The sequence below is a fragment of the Peromyscus californicus genome, unplaced genomic scaffold (genome assembly GCF_007827085.1).
Source record: "Peromyscus californicus insignis strain IS unplaced genomic scaffold, ASM782708v3 Scaffold_15__1_contigs__length_86483966, whole genome shotgun sequence".
NCBI lineage: Eukaryota > Metazoa > Chordata > Mammalia > Rodentia > Cricetidae > Peromyscus > Peromyscus californicus.
Genome location: NW_026294447.1, coordinates 53512354 through 53528133, shown reverse-complemented (window position 1 = coordinate 53528133; position 15780 = coordinate 53512354). Strand labels below are relative to the sequence as shown.

Genomic DNA, 15780 nt, shown 5'->3' with positions numbered 1-15780 from the left:
ATATTTAGGTAGTATATTTCTATAATCTCCAGTTATATATTTATATTGCAATATATATATATATAATATATTGCATAATAATCCACCTTCAGGCATACTAAACTTACCTAGCTCTTCCATATTTGAGTCACTGAGGTTACTTTAGAAATGATCTCTTTGGGGGCTGAAGGCATACCTCAGTGGCAAGTATGAGGCCATGGCTTAGATCCCCAACTCTGTAGATGAAAGGAAGGAGGGAGAAAAGGAAAGGAAGGAGTGAGAGAGAAAGAAAAATGGGAGGAAGAGGAGGGAAGAAGGAAGGATCATTTTTGATTACAGTATGACTGTAAACATCTTACTTACCCAGCATGCCTTTGACCATCCCTCAAGGACCAGTTCCCACCTGCAGAATGTCAGAGTTAGGGGAGTACATTCCTTTTGAAGGTGTGTGACTCTGTTTTGTCACATTGCTCTCCACATTGGGTGATTAATTTGGGACCCCCTGCCGCAGGATATCATGGTCACCAGATGTACTTATTCACGGAACCAGCAATGAGCTGACTGCTCACAGTGAGGTGAACCAAGACTCAAGGAAGGAGGGGCAAAATCCTGAGCCTAGGATCCCAGAGTTCTCCATCCTGGTTCCTCTGTCCTTCAGCCAGCTGTGGGACTTTAGCCAAAGGCATTGTCCCCTTCTCTGAGCCTAAATTTCTTCAAGGAGAAAAGGAAAAGGAAAATCCTTTGCTGGTGTGTGTGTCCCTTCCTCGCCAAAACCCTGTGGGTCCTGTGGAGAAAGCATGTGTCTTTGCTAATGCTGTGTCTCTTTCAACAGACATCATGGTGGACATGCCGGATGAACAGTCCATTGTGACTTATGTGGCCCAGTTTCTAGAACGCTTTCCGGAGTTGGAACCTGTACGTTTCTATCCCTTACCTTTAATTCACAAACTATGCATTTGCACTGGGTCCCCAGGGGACACAGTTAGGGCTTGGGCGGCATCATTCTGTATCGTTGATGGCAACAAAGTGACCTCAAGTTCTTTGCCTTGTTTTAGTTTCTAAACCATCTGTGACATACGTCAAGTTCCCAGGTGGGACAGAAAGCCTGTCACATCTCACCCAAACCTCTTCCCATTCCAGAGTTGATTAAGGTGACAGAAGATGTTCCCTTGTCATCCAGACTTCACTCTTTAGATGCCCAGTAGAATAGCCCAGCAGTTCACCAAGTTTTACCAAGGCTCAAAATTATAATAGATAATGACCATTCAAAAGCATGCTCGTGGAGTATGTTTGTGTGTGTGTGTGTGTGTGTGTGTGTGTGTGTGTGTGTGTGTGTGTGTGTATGTGTTTTGTTTTTGGGGGGTGTTGAATTTTTGAGACAGGATCTCATGTTTCAAAATGTCATGCCTGGCCTTGAGCATGTGGCAATCCTCCTGCCTCAGCCTCCTCATTCTGGGAATACAACTATGTGCCACTATTCTCTGACCACACCTTTTACCTTTTAGAACCCCAGGTAACACTTGAAAATAGGTTTGGGGCCTGGAAGGAAGTCGTCATGGTTTCACTGAACACTTAACCCTGAGACAGTAGTAACAGTAAGAATAACAATCACAGCCTTTGGTGGGAACCATCTTCCACTTACTGAATGCCTAGCACCAGCTCAGGGGACTCAGCAAGAAACTGGACTGGAGCTGGCCATAGCTTAGTGCTGCAGCATTGGTTAGTGCTCACAAAGCCCTGGGTTTGGTCTCCAGTTATGCAAAACTTAATTAAAAAAGGATTGGACAAAATCAGCTGGACAGATGAGGTGCCTAACGTGATGCAGCTTTGTTCTAGTAAAGAAGACAGTCAACACATCAGTAGATGCATCAGAATTCCCAGCAGATGTAAGTGACTGGTAGAAAAAATGCACATGTGAAGAAATAAAAAAATGTCAGGGAACAGGGACCCACCCTCTTGTAGCTGGAGACTGTGTCTGCAGCTATCATTCCTACAATCCTGTCTGGTTCACCACCATTATCCTCTTTTTACAGATGAGAATACCACTGCCCAAAGAGACCTAAAGGTCTTTCCAGGGTCACACAGCCATCTAATACAGGACTGCAGCTGACTCCAGAGCTCTGTGTCTCCAAAGTTCACCTTCTTGGGTCTCTTAAAAATACCACTGAGGCTGGAGCCTTATTTTACACAGCAGTGACTCCCAGTGGCCCTCTGAGCTGTGGGTTAGATTATTGCCTGATCTGTGTGTGTGGTTCCACTCCTTCCGGCACCATGGTGTTTTGAGGAGGAGTTTCTGGGCTGCCACTTGAAGCTCTGTGATCCTAGGTGGCTTCCTTAGCCTCTCTGACAGCTGTATCAGATGCTCTCTAAAGTGGAAAGCATCACCCATATTTCAGGCTTGTGCAAAAAGTAACTACCTGTGTGAAGAACCCAGTTTTGCCTGTGGCTCAGAATGAACATTCAGCAAGAGGTGGTGGCAGTAATTGCTATAGAATTCTTTTTTGGGGGTACTGGGTAGCAGGGTTTTCACCAGGCCTGAGCGCCTAATCCAGAGGCAGAATCTAATAACAATTAAAACAGTGGTTCTCAACTTCGTAATGTTACAGCCCTTTAATACAGTTCCTCATGTTGTAGTGACCCCCAACCATAAAATTATTTTCATTGCTACTTCATAACTGTAATTTTGCTACTCTTATGAATTGTAATGTTAATATTTTTGGAGATAGAGGTTTGTCAAAAGGGTTGTGACCCACAGGTTGAGAACCACTAAATTAAAAGTTGATTTTAAATGGTATGATTCAAGGTCATGGTCAAGATTCAGCAAACCTAAGTGTGGCTTCTCCAGTACTGGGAGTAGAGAGATTGAGGACATGATGGCTGGAGCAAGGGTCTTGGTTCACGCATACCAGCCTGTTTCATCCTGGGGTGTGTGGGATACATTATTTTGTGTTAGTGATTTTACTTTCTTAGTCTTTAGTATTTTTGTGGGGTTGTTTTTCTTTGTTTGTTTGTTTTGTTTTTTCCCTAAGTAGTCAGTAGGAATAGGCTTTTAAAGATAAATGTAAAATATATTTTATTGTTATTTTGTTGTTGTTGTTGTATACATTGTAGGGGAGGGTCAGGGGTCTGTGCATGCAGGGTAAGTACATGGAGGTCAGGGGACAGCTTGTGGGAGTGGATGGGACTGAGGTTCTCAGGCTTACATGGCAAGTGCCTTTACCCTTGGAGAGATCTTTCTATCTCCTCTTCAAGTCCAGGCTTCTATCTGCGATTGCTTCCAAAGAATGTCTTTTGTATATTTTGTAGTTTAGATTGGTTATTCTAGAGCCTTCTTTTTTTTGTAATTCCAACCCTGAGTCATAGGTAGGTCTACTTTTGGTAATTGTTGCTTCCCTTGTTTATAGGCTTCATTCTTCTGCTTTCTCATTTCCTGAACTTTGTTTTCTTTTGTGGCAGAGACAGTATGCAAAGTAAGAGTAGCAACTGAGGTAGATGGCTTTCTTTTTCTATGTTGATCTGTCTTCTATTGCTAGAACAAGATACCAGATGCTAGATAACATATAAAGAAGAGAGATCTAAGCCGGGCGGTGGTGGCGCACGCCTTTAATCCCAGCACTCGGGAGGCAGAGCCAGGTGGATCTCTGTGAGTTCGAGGCCAGCCTGGGCTACCAAGTGAGTCCCAGGAAAGGCGCAAAGCTACACAGAGAAACCCTGTCTCGAAAAACCAAAAAAAAAAAAAAAAAAAAAGAAGAGAGATCTAGGGCTGGAGAGATGGCTCAGCAGTTAAGTGCACTTGCTGCTCTTACAAAGGATCCAAGTTTAGTTCCCAGCACCCACATGGCGACTTTCAACCATCTGTCACCCTCTCTGCCTCTGTAGGCACCTGGCACACACATGGTTGGCATATATATGTAGAGGCAAAAATATACACATAAAATAAAAATAAATAAACTGAGAGAGAGAGAGAGAGAGAGAGAGAGAGAGAGAGAGAGAGAGAGGAGAGAGAGATTTGACTCAGCATTGAATGTTTGAGTTAGCACTAGCACCTTCTAGAAAGGACCTCGTGGGCATTATAGTCAAAGTGTATGTGAGACAGAGAGGTCACAGAGCAAGACAGGAAGCCAGAGAACCACTTGGCTCTTCACTCTGAAAACAATTCCCTCTGCAATGAACTGGTGACCTATGAGAAGTATGTCAGTTCCTTCTGAGGTTAGAACTCCCTGTGGCCCAATCACCTTGTACTAGGCCTCTCCCTTTAAAGATCCCTCCATGCTTCCTGTAGCCACACTGGGTACCAAGCTTCTAACACCTGAGTCCTTGGGAAATACAACCAAGCAGAGGATATAGCCCCTTCCTGAACCCAAGTTGCGAGTTGCCCATTCTGACCATTTCAGGAACCTAGAGGCATGTTGATGCTATTTCATTTCTGCCATCTGGCTTCAGATTGTGAGGGTGACATCAGTCCGCTCCATCATTGCACTCACTGGAAGCCCAGCCAGCCCTGACTTATGCCCTGCCTCTCAGCACTGCCTGGGCTCTCGCACTGAAGACACCCCTGGGTAGGATCACAAGGCTCTGATGAGAGTTGATATTGCACTGCTTCTAACTTCAGGCTTTTGTAGTGACCCACATGGTCAGTAAGAATATGTCTGGTCCCTCCTCACCTCAGGCAGGCTAGCTCCCTCACTGGCAGGGTCCACAGGAGTGAAGCAGCTGAGGTACTGCTCACTGAGGTACATTCAACACCCCACTGAGTGCGTTGATAACCTCTTTGCACTCATAGTTTCAAAAAAAACTGTATTTCGCATTTTTATTTACCTGGCAATTTTTGCATCTCAGCGGGACAGCGGTTGACATCACCATGAAAACTCTGGTTAAAGTGGCTTTTGTTGTTGTTGTTTGGGTTTGGAAGTTGTACTTGAAGGTGGAACCTGTGATTTCATGTTGTCTTGTGTTTCTCAGCAGGAAGATTTTGTGAATCCAGACAAAGAAGCCCCCATTGAGTCCACCTTTGTCCGAATCAAAGAAAGCCCTTCTGAACAGGAAAGCCGAGTCCTCCTCCTCAGTGAGAACGGAGAGCGGGCCTACACTATCAACCATGAAAGCAGCCACCCACCACCTGCCAAAGTCTTTGTCTGTGACCAGCCTGAGAGCACGAAGGGTTTCTGTCTGGGTGGTGTGCCCAGCCATAATCTGTCAGACAGTGCCACTGAGTTCATGCACCAGATCATCGACCAAGTCCTTCAGGAGAGCCCAGGGAAGACCAACGAGCCAGCTCCAGAGTCTTCCATCTTATCAACCAGAAAGGACAGCCGCAGGTCCAACTCTTTGCCAATCAAGAAATCCGTCCACTTTGAGGCTGATTTGCACAAGGATGCCTCGTGTAGCAAAGACCCTTTCTACAGCTCAGACTTCCGCTTTGAGGGGAGCCCAAGGGCGGCAAAGGAGGTGTCGAAGCCTGATAGCTATGTCTCAGTGGTTGAGGTTGCCAAGGAAAAGAAGACAGAACAGGAAGCCAGGCCAGTGCAGGAAGCTGCCTCAGACAAGGGCCCTAGAGACATTGTTGGTGTGGATGGCATGCTCCATCACAGTCAGCCTCCCCAGGACCCCACATTCTGTAACGGCACTGTAGAGAGTCCAGCTAGCCAAGGTGAGAAAGGCCCTTCTTCTCCATCCCCTGGAGATCATACTATCCTGGCCAACTCCACTGAGCTCAAGGTTCAGCTGCTGACTGTCGAGCCTATGGATAAAGATGACTATTTTGAAGGCATCTCGCTGAAGGCTTCCAAGTTTAACAGGGACCTCGCAGATTTTGCTTCCACTAGCCAGGCTTTTGGTGAGGAGCCATCACCCCATGAGAAGACACTTGAGGAAGAGGAGGGTTTTGAGAATTATCCTGAGAAACTGGGGAAAAGGAAGTCAAAGTCTCCCCATGCAGAGACAGAGTCCCCCGAATCCCAAGCCGAGCCCGACAAACATGAGTCTCCTCCCAAGGACCCCGAACAAGAAGATCAAGACCATCCTTTGCCCCCAGAAGAAACACCAGCAGATAAGAAACCAGAAGTGTTTGAAAAGGCCAAGAGAAAGTCCACCCGGCATCGCAGCGAGGAAGAAGGAGAAGCAGAAGACCTCTCAGGGGTCGGTGGAGAAATGCAATCCAACCCTCCAAGTACCAGCGTCAGCCTGGAAACCCTCAGGAGTCACAGCGAAGAAGGCTTGGATTTCAAGCCTTCTCCACCACTCTCGAAGATCTCCGTCATCCCGCACGACCTATTCTATTACCCGCACTACGAGGTGCCCCTGGCCGCAGTGCTGGAGGCTTACTCGGAAGGTGGGGAGGATTTGAAAAATGAAGATGCCGATCTAGGGGAGCCAGAAGAGGGCTATCTGCAGGATTCCAGGGAGGAGGAGGAGGCCCACAGCTCCCAAAGCAGCTGCAGTTTTTCCTTGCCTGTTGACAACGGCCACCCCAGCGTTAGTGACCAGGTGTCCCATGTTGATGAGAGTTCTGAGGGGCCCACGTCAGCCTCAGGATCTGGTTCAACACCCTCCCCCGAGGACCACCAACAGAGGGAAACCAAAGAGAATGGCCCTGTGGAGAGCCAGCAGGTACTTGAGGTTTGAGAACTCAGAGCTTCTCCCTCTGTAAGCCTTCCCTTACAGAACCTAGAAGGCATAGAATTTAATGTCCTTCCAGAAGGCTCCAGCAAGTCCTGGGGGTGGATTTTGCACCTAGGCAAAATTATCTTATCCCAGTTCACACTCTACTCAGAAGTCTTCTTAGGATGAATGAGGTTGTGTGTGAGAGGGCCTTAGCAGAGTGGCTATGATGATCATACAAAAGCAGCCATTCACAGTGAACTATCAGGTCATCTCCTGCAGCCACCTGGGGAACAGGGCAAACTCACGTTGGTTTCTGGCATGACTTTTAGAAGCCCTGGCTGTGTCAGGCCGTGTTCTTGGTTCCTCTGACTTGCTAGGGATCATGTAGACAGGAAAGGGGACACTCATTCTAAGCTCAAGCAGCTGAGCACACACTTGTCAGCCTCTTGTGTTCCTACTCTTATCTAGCCAGTGGCTCAAGAGGGGACAAGAGGGGACAGGTGCACAGAGTCAGCCCCGGGGACATAGAAATACCTTGCAGCCCTGGGAATCCTGGAGGGGGGATGGAGGGAGATGCGAGGGTGGGGGGTGTTCAAGCCGCCCTGCTAGGATGCAGAGATGAGAGAAGAAGTCCCTACGCTTAGCTCTAGCCGTTCACCTGCCTGTTAGCTCAGCTGTGGTTCTCAACCTGTGGGTCGCGACCTCAGTGGGGCTGATCAAATGACCCTTCCACAGGGGTTGCATGTGAAATATCCCTATCCCGCAGATCAGATATTTACATTACGATTCATAACAGTAGCAAAATTACAGTTATGAGGTAGCAACAAAATAATTTTACGGTTGAGGTTCACCACCACATGAGGCACTGTATTAAAAGGGTCTCGGCATTTGGAAGGTTGAGAACCACTGGCTCAGCCCTTTGGAAGAACCATCCTGACCAGCATGATAGCAAAGTGAGGACAAAAAGGGAGGTGTGCCAGCCTCCCTAGTGCGGTGGACACTGAGAATGTGGCATCAAATGTGGAGGTGGCCCTGCAGAGGGTTCCACAGAGGGAAATTCCTCAGACCCAGAGAGGCTGGAGGGTGTGGGAGAGCTACTGGGTCGGGGACATTCCCTGAGTGCCAGAATCAGGCTAGGAATGGAACCGGCTTATTCCAGATCAGCTCCGTCTCTTTCTTCAGCTCTTCTTCAGTGTTTCACCTCTTATCCCTCCCAATTAAGTCCTGAACTGCCTCACAGAGGGGTGACCCTAAACCCCAATTGTCATCTCATTTTCCCCTACTCCCACCTCCTTAGCATGACCTTTGACGATCTTTCCTCTCCCACCTAATTGTCCGGCCGTCTCTGCCTTCCTCCCAGCCAATCCACCTTCTCCTGGTTCCCAGATAACTATGCCCTGGGTTATAAAAATTCCCAGCATTTAGCAAGTGGTCATTTGCCCTTCAGAGCTCTGTACCAAGGTCACCTCTTCCTGGCTCCTGCCCAAACAGAGATCTTGCTGCCTTAGCTGGGGCCAACCACACTGCTGTTCTTTCCTGTTTCCATGTTTTTTTTTCCCCCATCCCAAGAGTAAGTAGGCATCTGCATATTCATCCTTGGACTCTAGAGACCAGGCCTGACAGGGTCTGCCAAATGCAGGGGTCAAGTGCATATTGCTTTGGGAATGAAACAGGAAGATAAATGAGGAGACATGGGTGGGCTCATGAGTGGTACTGGGAGGGCTAAGAAAGCCTTACACTCTGGGGGGACTGCAGGCAAGGGAGTCTGGGGAGCCCTTGGAGATGCTTAGGATTGAGATGGCACACAGCCATCGTCAGAGCTTGCGCTGTGGTCCAGTTTGCCAATCTGGAACAACAGGGAGGATTGTCAGTCCTTAGCCGTGAATGGCTTATTTGGGACAGGGCAGGGAGCAATGTGCTCAACAGTTAGTTGGAAGGCAGATCTGGAGAAGAGGGCTGGTGGTTCCAGCGGTGCCAGACACAGCTGTCTCCTTCCCCTGGTGTTGAGAGCAACTCCATCCACACACTTCTTTGTGGAATATTCCTTTACACTGTGTGAATATGTATCACTGTGATTGGGTTAATAAAGAAGCTGATTGGCCAATAGCTGGACAGGTAGAAGTTAGGCAGGACCTGCAGACAAAAAGAGAGCCCAGTGAAGAAGAGTTGGAGAATCATGAGGACATTCGGAGAGAAGGAGATAAACCTGATGTGGACTGCCAGTTCTGCCCAGCAGTGCCTCCTGTGGGAAACTGTCAGAAGCCAGCAGGGGTGGCCATGACCTTCAGAGAAATCAAATCTGATGTCTAAGCTGGAGATATGAAGTACAACTGGAGTGATTCTCCAGGTGACAGAAGGCCAAGTAGGAGAATGAGAATGCAAGTTACATCCTGGCCTTGGCCTTGGGCGAGCAGCTAATGCAAATGCAAGTCTGGCCCTTCATTCTTATGTTTGTTTGGTTGTGACAGGCTCTCATGTACCCTAGGCTAGCCTCAAACCCCCACTCTATAGCCAAGAATGACCTTGAATGTCTGATCCTCCTGTTTTCACCTCTAAGTACCAACTCCTATGGCAAGTTTATGCTGTGCTGGGGATAGAACCGAAGGCTTTTTCCATGCTGGGCAAGCTCTCCATTAACAGAGCCACATCCTCAGTGCCCAGCCCTTCATTTTTAGAGGCTTTCTGCCAGTAGTTGCCGAAATTAGATTGAGCACTTGCTGTGTGCAGAGTGGATAGTTAGGGGTAGTTGGGGCAGCCCTGGGTTGGAATCATGATCATTCAGAAGATTTAGAATCTCATCCTGAGCCGGGCGGTGGTGGCGCACGCCTTTAATCCCAGCACTCGGGAGGCAGAGGCAGGCGGATCTCTGTGAGTTCGAGGCCAGCCTGGTCTCCAAAGCGAGTTCCAGGAAAGGCGCAAAGCTACACAGAGAAACCCTGTCTCGAAAAACCAAAAAAAAAAAAAAAAAAAAAAAAAAAGAATCTCATCCTGCCCCAAGACTTACTGGTGGCCAGCAGGGATGGAGTGTGTGTGTGTGGGGGGGGGGGGGCAGGTCAGGCTTCCTTCCCCAGCTCTGAGCGCAGCCTCCCTGCATCCAGAGGGAGCAATATTGACGCAGCTTACATTATGGCTCTGACCCATGGCTTTGTTTGCCTGATGCTTCTAACCCCGCTTTGCACTTCGGTCCCCAAGTGCAGCCCCTTACTTCACCCTAGGGGTGTGCAAAGTCCGTGAGGTAGAGAGCCCCGAGTCTGTCTCCTACCAGACAAGGGGTGATACCTGGTCCTCCTTTCAAAAAGAAAAGGAAAGACTAGCTGAGCAAGCCAAAGACTGGAAAATGGCAAGTTTTTCTTGTTCTGATCATTAAAAAATAAAATAACATGAGTAAAACCCTCTCATCATTTCCTCTCTAGGAAAGGTCCCTGCTCAGTCGTGAAGGACCCTGGTCTCATGTGGCTAAGGGCACTTTCAGTTCCTACCTTGAACTTTGTTCAGGGCAGCTGGCCTGGCCTCCAAATCCCTTACCTGGCCCCTGGTGAGGAGGCTCTCCCTGCTGCCCCCACATTTATAGATTTCAATGGGGGCATGGCTGATGGGTAACAGGTGCGCAGTGTGACCGTGGCTAGAAGGTCCCCTTTCCAGTAAATACCGGATGTAGCCCTGTGATCCCTTCCCTCAGAGGCACGGTGTCGGTGTCCTGCCCCAGACTCTGCATTTGCTCGTGTGTGTCCCTCTGCAGGCCCATAGAGCATCTTTGCACTTGGCCACCGGAAAGTCCAGCCATTGCCTGCTATAAGGGATAGCCTTCAAAGGAACGTGCTGAAGAGGGAAGAGGGTGAGGATGACTGTACCCATTTGACAGCTGGGAAAGTGAGGCTCAAAGAGAGACAGTCAGTGACTTAAGGTCAAGTAGCTGAGTCAGGCAGGATTTCCTATCACTGAGCTTCCTGACTTCAGAACTCGATGCCTTCTCTCCATTGATTCGAGGCCTTTGATCTCTGCACAAGGAGCAGAATCTGGGCGTGGGCGTCCCTCTTGGGCCGTCCACGTTGGAAGGAGTTCATAAGATGAACAGCATTGGAAGGGACACTGGCCGGACTGGCGTAGAGCCTGGAGAATGATGTCATCTACTTCAGTAGGGAATTTGACTTGTGTTTTGGCTCTTTTATGTTCTAGCCCCAAGAACCCCCAAACCTGGAACTCCCCGCAAAACCAATAGAAGAAAAGTTAACGGAAGCGTCAACTAGCAGTAAAAAGAAAGAAAAAAGGAAACATGTGGACCAAGTAGAAAGCTCATTATTTATAGCCCCTGGGACTGTCCGCTCCTCAGATGACCTTGAAGAAAACCCCTGTGAACACAAGATCCCTTCCAGGTATGTCGCTAAAATCTTCTCACTTTAGAAACTGAGGCAAGGGCTTGCTCTCTTAGGGTGAAGGAGCATCTTGGGTAGACAGTGCATCAGTGGAGGGCGCAAGCAAAGCCCAAGCCGTGGATATTGGCTGAGGAGAACAAGGAAATGTCTGTGTCTGTGGGCATGAGGTCTGATTGGCCACACCCTACACAGAGTCTGGTCGCTGGTCACAGAATAGGTAGCAGTTACCTCCCGGGTCCTGCTTCCCATCTGGCTCAGGCACATTGTGGTTAAGGATGCTGTGGTACGAGTAGACCTAGTTAGCGCAGAGAACTCCGAAGCTCCAGGGTAAGCAGGCAGTACTGAAGTGAAACTCATTTATGTGAGGGAGTCCTGGAGCCTCCACCTGCTGGCCCCAGGGTAAACAGAACTTTTGGGAGGTTGATCCCTGGCTTGAGGTTACAGAGTGGGACCACTCTCTGTGTGCCTCTCTGCTATAAATGCGTTTCTGGTCACAGCTCAGTTGGACTTCCCGCATAGCTTTCCAGTGGCCTAGGAAGAGAGGCCTGGGAACCCACAGGACCCACGTGATCATTCATGCTTATACCACACACCTCTGGCCCTGGCCGTCTACCCTCAGTTGGGTTCATACTTTGCTTTAGGCTCCTTCAAACTGGAGGGCTGTCACTCTGCATTCAACTCTGTTCCCTGGGTCACTCCAGCTCAGCCTCTGGGGGGCAACTCCATTACACCTCCTCCAAACAGGTGTCTCGGGTTTCCCACAGGTTATTTTTGATATGTTCTTGTACCGTAGTATCTTTTTTTTTTTTATTCACAGAACAGTCTTTCCTGTAAAATTTTTGGCAGCACTGGGGATTGAATTCATAGCCTCATTCATGCTAGGCAAGTGAACTAGGTTACCACAGAACTACTTCCCCAGCCCTTTTTTGCCTTTTTATTTTGAGGAAGTGTCTAAGTTGCCTAGGCTGACTTTGGACTCACTCTGTAGCCCAGGCAAAGGCAAGGCATCGAGTTCGCTTTAGCACAGCCCTGGCTTGCAGTGGGCACTCAGTTCTTTGGGTAGATGAATGCATGAATGCCTCCGCCTGTCTTCTGGAGGTCAGGAGATGGGTCCTCAGCACCTGATTGTTGGGACAGTGAAGGTCAAGGTTCACACTCACTATAAGGCTCACATTGGCAGACTGTAAAAATGCCTGAGAGAAACCTTGCTGTAGCAAAGCAGAGAGAGAGAGAGAGAGAGAGAGAGAGAGAGAGAGAGAGAGAGAGATCATTCCCTCCCACCAGGAATGTGCTTTTGAGTTAGGAAGCATTACCCACACACAAGGGCAAGAAGGGGGTTCCACAGCACCCAGAACTGCACAATGGAGGATCAGGTCACTCTGGACACTGCTGAGATCTGGGCTCCAGGGTCCCTTTTGACTCTAAGGTTACATTTTGCTTTATGCCTGTGCTGTGGTAGCAATGTGACTATGTCACACTACCTAGATTGAAAGATACCAAAGCTGCCTTCCAGGGACTTTCTGAGAATGTGTACGTAGGCCAAGTGCCAGGCTTCTGCAAGCCATGTAGTGAGCTTGTTTAAAGGACACTGAGATGACTCTGTGTCAAGGTATATAGCACCCACCATATACCTAGTTCTGCTGGGCAGTAAGCCAGGACCCAAGGCATCCTGAAGCTGATGGGGTGATCCATTCTACAGAGGGATGTCAGTTACCAACTAGCATTGACAGCTCTTAGCCAGGAGCCACAGTTGATGGCCCAGGATTCTTCTGCCTCCATTTTCGAGGTGTCAGCTCTGCTCGAAAGACCAAGGGGCATTCCATGTTGGCCTCAAAGATTTGGTGATAAAATCAGTCTCCTTATGTATGAAAGGAAAAATGATGTTATTCCCTAGGGCTTGATTGGCAGGAAGTAGCCACATAGCAAAGAACAGCAGAGAGAACAACCTCCAGGCCTTGGGCCCAGACCTGCCCTTAACCTGCAGGTGAGGCCCCAAACCTCAGGATGTTTGTATATAAAGACCCTGGCCCAAATTCTAGGAGTTTTAGAAATATGCTTTCTATTAAAAACCCTGATTTACATTTTGGTGTAGATGAGGGCCCAGTGTCTGTGGCCACACCTGGCTGTGTGTTTCAACGGTATGGATGCATAGGTACAAACCATCTCGGGGTCTGAAGTCACACCTGTGCTTAACCCAGCTGTGGAAAGCCCCGGGCTGGGGTAACTTGAGTGACTGTGTGACTGGACCACTTGTGCCCTGGGCGGTGCTCATTCAAAATGTGTCTTTGCTTTTCAGGAATAGCCACAGTGACTCCAGCATTTACATTCGGCGACATGCTAATAGGTCTTTGGAATTGGTTAGTATGTGAATTCCTTCTTCCCTATGGCCCCTGCTAATCAGTACTTTTCGGTCCGTCCTCCCTCTCCCATCCCTGAGCTATGGGATTATTGACCTGCACCAACCTTACACTGGGCTAGAAGACAGACACACTTAACAAACCTGTTAAGCACAGTCGAGTTGGATATCCAGTTGGGGCAAGAAGGGGTGTAAATAAAGCATTGATTTCAAAGCCCAAAGGCCTCTTTGTCATAAAACAACAAAAACAAACGGACCCAAGACACTTCCCCAACCCTACACCACATCTAGAAAGATCACAGTTAAACCAAGGGTGCCCGGTCACTAGAGGATCCTTGTGACATCGGCAAGTGCTGAGGCCTGCAGTGGCCCTCACTTCAGAGCCTGTCTAGGTGGTGGGTGGGCCTCTTCCCAGTCACCCTCGGGCAGGGGGGCAAGGGCGGGAGGCAGGGTGGTCTCTCTTGTTTAGCAATTTGATTTTTGAAACTAGATGTCTGCAGTATCGAGAAAAGCGTGGCATGGTCGGCTTTGTAAGCTTAAAACCACCTTGTTTTCTGTTTCAGAGATTTCATCTTTACTAATTGGGTTGCGGGGTTTTGTTTATAAATTTCACTGTAGGACCATTTTAGCTATGTTCAATTGAGGAACGCAGCCGATCTGGATGAGAGGAGAAACAGAGTGCTAAACAGGTTGGTGGCTTCATTCCCTAAGTCTGGGATTTAAATATATATGTGCTAAACAAATATATGTCTTTGTTTAAATGTGTGTGTGTGTGTCCTATCTCACAGGGGCCATTATTTTATTTTATTTTATTTTACTATGGCTTATTTATCATGTTGCTGATAGTTTGGGAATACCAGGAGATAACTCTTCCAAATGAAATGAATCAAATTAGATCTTCTTGAGTATGGGCAGAGGAGCAGAGCAGAGCCCAGAATGTGTGAGTGGGAAGGCGGGTCTGGGTTCTGAGTCTGCGGCTGTGCTTGACAAAGACTTCAGAGCGAGAAGCCAGTTGCCAGAGGTAGAGCTGTACGGTCCCATCCTATATATAGCACCTGACCCTGTGTCCCTTCTGTCCCACTGCAGGTACCATTCTCAGAAGCTCACTGAGCTGATTTTACAGTTTTACGGCATCAGAGCAGACATGAAGCGGGAAAGCAAACATGCCAGGCTGTCTATGAAAGTATTCATGACTGGTGGAGAACTAGATTCTCTAGCTGATAGTCCTCAAGTTACCATAAACCCGTCCACCCAGACCCCGAGGGATGGGAATAGAATCTCTCCAGTTCTCATGTGGCCCTCCCCCTCTTAAAGTCACAGAAGTACTTTATTGTATTGCCCCACCCCAGTGGGTGTGCATGGGCTTGGAAAAATTGGATGATGGGATTGGTGGTCTCTGCCCAACGCCTTGGAACAGGGACTTTAGACCTCCATTCTTTTGGCTCCTAAAAACAAATACAAGTGAGATACCCTGCTTCCTTCCCAGGCCTAAAATAGAAATGCTAATTTCAATTTCCTCCAAAGGGAGCTTTCAGCTAGGGAGAGAGTGCTTGTAGCTTTGATCAGGTAGGGCTCTGATAGAAACAAGAACTTGACATATGCAGGGGTGTTTCCTACCTCCAGCAACAAATAGTTTCCATTTTTCCTACAGACAACTTTAAGCCCGAGAAATTCTGCCCAATGTCCGTTATTCAGGCATAAGCCACTCTGTTGCAGATGTCACGGCTCACCCATCACTTGTCGGGAGATGGTTTGGGCTTCTCATAGCCCCCATCGGAGGCCTGGAAATGGCCCCGAGAAGCTCATATTTCAGGCTTCTGTGTATCGGCCCCCCACCCACTCCTCCTACCTTTCCCTTGGTACATTTGGGTCTGCGGTTTGATTTTTTACCACCACCCACACTCTTGTGCTAGCACCCTGTTCATTACCTGCCAGGCAAAAGCAAAATGGCGCGTTAAATGCTGCCTCCCACTACATAAAAGAAACATAACTCTGACCCCAAAGCTAGCAGTTCTTCTGAAGGTAATATTTCACAGACTAAACTTGGGGTGACTTGGTTTGTTTCTGGTGGCTGCTTTGAAATCATCTGTCAAAGTTCCTTTACTAACTGAGGCATAACTGAGAGCTGGTAGTCCTACCTCCTCCTTCCAAGGTTTCCCAAGAGATGTGGCTCAGGAGTAGCTCTATCACAAAGTAATTGTGTGGCCTGTGACAACTGCGGCCCTCAAACTGTCACTGCAGCCATCTGTGAAATGGGCCCAGATAGTTCCTTCTATTAAGGGTCATGGAGATGGCTGGGGTCTGTGTGGGTGTTCCAAGGGCTGCCTGGAATGTACACACAGATGGGAACCTCCTGATGTATCATGGGAACCTTCATCTGCAGGTGGGCAGTTGGGTTGAGGTTCAGGATGTGGTCCTCCCTCGTAGGGACCCCACCAGTGACCATCCTGTCCCCTATCTTTCCCTCTG

At 48.4% G+C, this 15780-nt stretch overlaps 1 protein-coding gene across 4 annotated transcripts in view; it reads left to right on the top strand.

The window, feature by feature from the left end:
* Positions 1 to 15780, top strand: part of Clmn (calmin) — a 103431-nt gene that overhangs the window by 78559 nt on the left and 9092 nt on the right. Inside the window, exons 8-13 of one of the 4 annotated variants that reach the window (XM_052738882.1) lie at positions 812 to 894; positions 4945 to 6588; positions 10759 to 10955; positions 13252 to 13312; positions 13930 to 14000; positions 14398 to 14490. In XM_052738882.1, coding sequence (XP_052594842.1) covers positions 812 to 894; positions 4945 to 6588; positions 10759 to 10955; positions 13252 to 13312; positions 13930 to 14000; positions 14398 to 14490 — 2149 coding nt within the window. Of the gene's footprint in view, positions 1 to 811; positions 895 to 4941; positions 6589 to 10758; positions 10956 to 13251; positions 13313 to 13929; positions 14001 to 14397; positions 15778 to 15780 lie in introns of those variants that run through there. The other 3 variants (XM_052738879.1, XM_052738881.1, XM_052738880.1) reach the window with 3 other exon arrangements.